Below are 4,417 nucleotides of genomic sequence, written 5' to 3'. Positions count from 1 at the left end.
TCGATAATAAAGTTTAGTGATTTTTTTTTATAAAGGTAGATGTAATATACGGTTGAAAGTTGATAAAAATTGTAAATTTCACAAAATATATGGTTAAAATTAAAATTTTACGAGTTGGAAAGTTGATAATTTTATTATTATTATTTTTTTTAATAAATATCTATTCCTCACTGCACAATTTTCCAAGAAATAGTCAAAGTGAAATATTATTAACATTCATTTTCTTTAGCCGAAAGATGTCTAATTTCACCTTATTAAGCCTCTGTTTGATAGTCATTAATTGTCAAAATGCATTTTTTCTATCACATCAATTGGGAGGGGGGGTGGGGAATCCCATATTTTATTCTCCAATTCAAATTCAAAATAGTGGAATTTTCATCTTTGCCTTTGTTTGTCCTTACCTTAAATTTTTTCAGCACACGCATCGATTCAATCAATGTTACAAAGATGAGGATAAAAAACATTTTTTTTTATTGCCAACACTCCAAAAAAAGGAAACAGATAAAGGAAATAGATCATAGTAATTCTATTCAACCCCATTAGTGCTTAGCGCATCACTGTGACATAGTCTGTTAAGCACCAACAGAACTAAATAACATTATTCAATATATCATTGTTGTAGGGCGCCTATGAAATCCCACGCATTATCCATATATTCAATGACCAAGAAATTGAGGGTCGCAACAGAGCAAGTAGCCATTTCTGAAGTTTTAGTGTCTCGTTGTGTTCGAACAGAGAGTTGAGGGAGACCATCAAACATCGAATGCATAAAACAACTCCAACTTATTCTTTATACAGAATCCCAAGACCTGTGATATCAATTCATGCACTTGAGATGAAATGATGAGCGTTGAGTTTCATTCTGTTCAAACAAAATAAGGCACAGTAACTACATTTCATACACATTTCTTTCAAATTTGACAGGATTTTCAAAGACTAAGACTAGTATAGTGTGTACACTATACAGATAAGTTGAAATCGACGTAAATTTACTCGTTAACTATTCTTCAACCCTCAAGAGAGAAACAATAAAGATTCAAGACCAACTTTAGCAAACAACTCCCACACAAGTATGCAATGTACTTTCAAAAACAGCAATGCTGTCAATATATAAACTTTGTGCACTTCAATCATCCCTTAAAGATTTAGAGAGCAAATGAATCTATTGGCATAATCACTTGAACACATAGTTAGAAAAGGTAAAGCGGAAGTAGAGTATAATTTGACTTTCAAGCACTCAATTGACCACCTGGGGGAGAAGTTATAGACAACTTTCCATACTTTGTATCTTGAGTATTTTATTTAATTTCCTCTGCAGTATTGGGCTTTGGTGGTAATTATCAATGGAGTTGTAACTTTAAGTTAGATCAGGCAAATTTGCAAAAAAGGTCAAATAAAAATTACATGACATTTATTAGAATTCACTGTATTAATCTTCCACAAAAACTTCCTTCTACGAAATCTCAAGGTCAAGAAAGCACAAAATCTGTGCGTAAATTCTATTTCTGGGTTCATGTACATTGTACAAAGGTAATACACGGGTGGAAGCCGTTGACCATGGGAAAGTTGCTAACATAATAAGGATATATAGTCAAAAGTGCAATCTTTACCTTGATGGTATGCTTCCATCTCCATATCCATCTCTACGTAAGGCTCACAAAGGAGGTGTCTTGTCGGGATTATCTGTTTCAGAAGCATGACTAAGGATAGGAAGGTCTTTACGCATCAAATGCCTACGTCTCTGGAATGTCAACAGGGTCAATAGGCTATCAGTCTTAACAACACTATACCCTGCTTTTGTATACATGTTGAATGGAGCTTCGTCGATTACTCTACAATGCAAGTAAACCTCTCTTGAGGAACTCATTTGTGAAATGAGTTCTTCACTTGCTTTCAACAGATGCCAGCCAATGCCCCTCCTAAAAAATATCAAAGAATTCAGATCATCGAAAATTAAGAAACAACCATCTATCCTTTTTCATTTTTCTGAAACATGAGAAATAACAATCCATCTATAATAATAAAATTTGGGGACAAGAAGGTTCCACTGAATGAAATAACGAAAATCCCAGAAATTTTAAAACGAAAAGCAGGATGATAAGATTGCCTTGGCTCGGATCACTAGGTTGCAATCTCCGTGGAAGAAAAAATGAACTTAAGCTCTTCATTTATCACCCAGATAATGTTGCATGTTCCAAGCTAATATTTCAGCATAATCTCTACATTGCTGTGATTAGAGTGTGCTTGACAATGTATGTCAGAATTTTAAGCTGCTGGGTCAAATATGAATCATGCATGTTTGGCGAAGCTTAAATTATAATTTAAGCTGATAAACTTACTTTTTATCCACACATTTCGTATCACCAACAACTTACTACCCACTTTTTATCCACATATCCCATGTGATCCACAAATTATAAGCACTACCAAACAAACTAGAAATAAGCTAGGTTACAGATTTCCAAATGTGACATAGGTTCACTGTCTTAAGTGTATCCTAACAAACAAGTAATGCTATTCATCTGCAGTACTGGTGATCAACAGTCTATGTGGCAGCAGGCTCATTGCCATATTATGGAATGAGCAAAACTGCACCCAACTTCATTGGACAACGTGACACTAGCTGACATAACCTGTTCTTCATCACCAGTGATGAATAACATTTATTCCTAACAAAAAGCAACAACAACAAACTAAAGCACTGCTCCTATCAAATTTGGATTCCGTCACATGAATTCTTTTCAGCCATTCTATTAATTTTATTACTAGAACTAGAAGAACAAAGACATTAGATCCTTAGCTATCATGCTACAGTCCATAATGAAGACAAAGGGTTGCTTGTCTCCACTTAATTAGGTACCAATCAATAGCATTGTTCAACCCTCCACAAGATCAACAAACACAAAAAAATTGATAATTTGAAACAAAATAAAGTAACAAAGAGAATTCTTGATGAATTACATACCTCCGAAGTGGCCTCCTTACAGCCATATTACATATATATGGCGAATTCTTGGGAGGGGTTGGTGTTGGCGGATTGGTATTAGCACCCCTTTTATCAAAACACACCTCTACAGTCCCTGCCAATTCGAAATCTTCTTCTCCATTTTCTCTGTAAATTCCCAGAAGTGTTGCATTGTGAGGCATCATTGCCCTCCTCTCAATCAAGTAATTCCTCACCAGAAACTCCAGCAATTTCACATACCCCTTTGCCATCATCATCGATTCCGCAAAAGATTCTGCCAGTAGAGTCACTGCCATGTCCATTTCTTCTTCACGCATCACACGCACTAAAAGCAGCCCGGATTGCAATTCATGGTGGTAGGTGAATTTGTCGAGATTTTCAAGCTTTTCGAGCTCTTCGTTGGTGAGAAAACGTCCGGCCGGAAGGGGGTTTTGGAGTGTTGATGAGGTAGAAGAAGAGGATGAAAGTGAGAGGGGAGTGAAATTGCGATGGGAGTATTTAGGGAAGTTGCCAGTAGTGTGTTTAGGTTGTCTGTGATTTGGGGTAAAGAATGGTGATTGATGGGAATTAAAGTGAATGGTTGTACTGTAGAGGCGGCGGTGGAGGTGGTGGAGGCAGCGGTGGGGATGGGGATGGGTGTCTAAGGAGATGGAGAGAGAGACAGTTGTGGCCATTAGAGAGCAAGAGGGCTGGAGTTGAGATGTGACGATGATGGAAAAATAGATGTTTTCTTACGTTCACTTGGTAGTTAGATTTGTTACAAATTTGGGCAATTTTGCTCCAAAAATTTGACAATTGAATGCCAAAACACTTCCCCGTTTAATCCTCATTAAATTAAATTACATTACATTTTATTTTTCTCTCTCATATTTTCAATCACACAATTTTCCATAAACTAATATTACACGTAAATCGAAAATTTTTCCTTCTTTTTCAACTACTCATTTTTAAAAAAAAATACTATTTCCCCCATTTTCATTTTCAGATAATGGGGGTCAAATGGGGCTTTAGGGTATGTTTGATTGACATGAAAAATATTTTCTTTGAAAAAAATTAAGGCTATATTTGATTGGTTCAAATTCCATGAAAAATAGAATTTGAATTCCACTTCCTCCCAACTTTGTTTGATAGGTTTTGAATTCCATGGAATTTGATTTCTTGATTTTCTTAGAACTTGAAATTTTCATGGTTTTCCTTGAAAACCAATTCCCTAGTTCCATTTTTTTTTTTTGTTTAATGAAAACAAATTCTAGGAATTATTGTAAAAAAATATTTTATTTTAATTGGCAATTTTCATATAAAATAAAATCAAACGAATACCAAAAGATAGATAATTTTCTTGAATTTTTTTTATTTTTTTTGTTGTCAATGGAAACAAATTTCATTCCAAATACCAGTAAAATATATCCCTTTAATTGACAATTTTCATGTAAAACAAAGTCAAATGAACAC

The 4,417-nt window shown here is 34.8% G+C and overlaps 1 protein-coding gene across 3 annotated transcripts; it reads right to left on the bottom strand.

Moving 5' to 3' along the window:
• Positions 1-502: 502 nt before the first annotated feature.
• LOC111388308 lies at positions 503-3,689 on the bottom strand. Of its 3 annotated transcripts, none has more exons than XM_023012986.1 (3): positions 2,966-3,689; positions 1,611-1,919; positions 503-862 (listed from the first exon to the last, which is right to left on the bottom strand). In XM_023012986.1, the coding sequence occupies exons 1-2, from the start codon at positions 3,637-3,639 to the stop codon at positions 1,655-1,657; spliced, it is 939 nt and encodes a 312-aa protein (XP_022868754.1). In that variant the 5' UTR covers positions 3,640-3,689; the 3' UTR covers positions 503-862; positions 1,611-1,654. The 3 variants fall into 3 exon arrangements, with proteins under 3 accessions (XP_022868754.1, XP_022868753.1, XP_022868752.1); XM_023012985.1 differs by having other exon boundaries at positions 503-809; XM_023012984.1 differs by lacking the exon at positions 503-862 and having other exon boundaries at positions 1,363-1,919.
• Between the last annotated feature and the right edge of the window lie 728 nt (positions 3,690-4,417).

This window comes from Olea europaea, unplaced genomic scaffold, assembly GCF_002742605.1.
Source record: "Olea europaea var. sylvestris unplaced genomic scaffold, O_europaea_v1 scaffold4838, whole genome shotgun sequence".
In the NCBI taxonomy this organism is placed as follows: domain Eukaryota; kingdom Viridiplantae; phylum Streptophyta; class Magnoliopsida; order Lamiales; family Oleaceae; genus Olea; species Olea europaea.
Note: the sequence above shows the minus strand (reverse complement) of the source record. Positions and strands in the feature narration are given on the sequence as shown.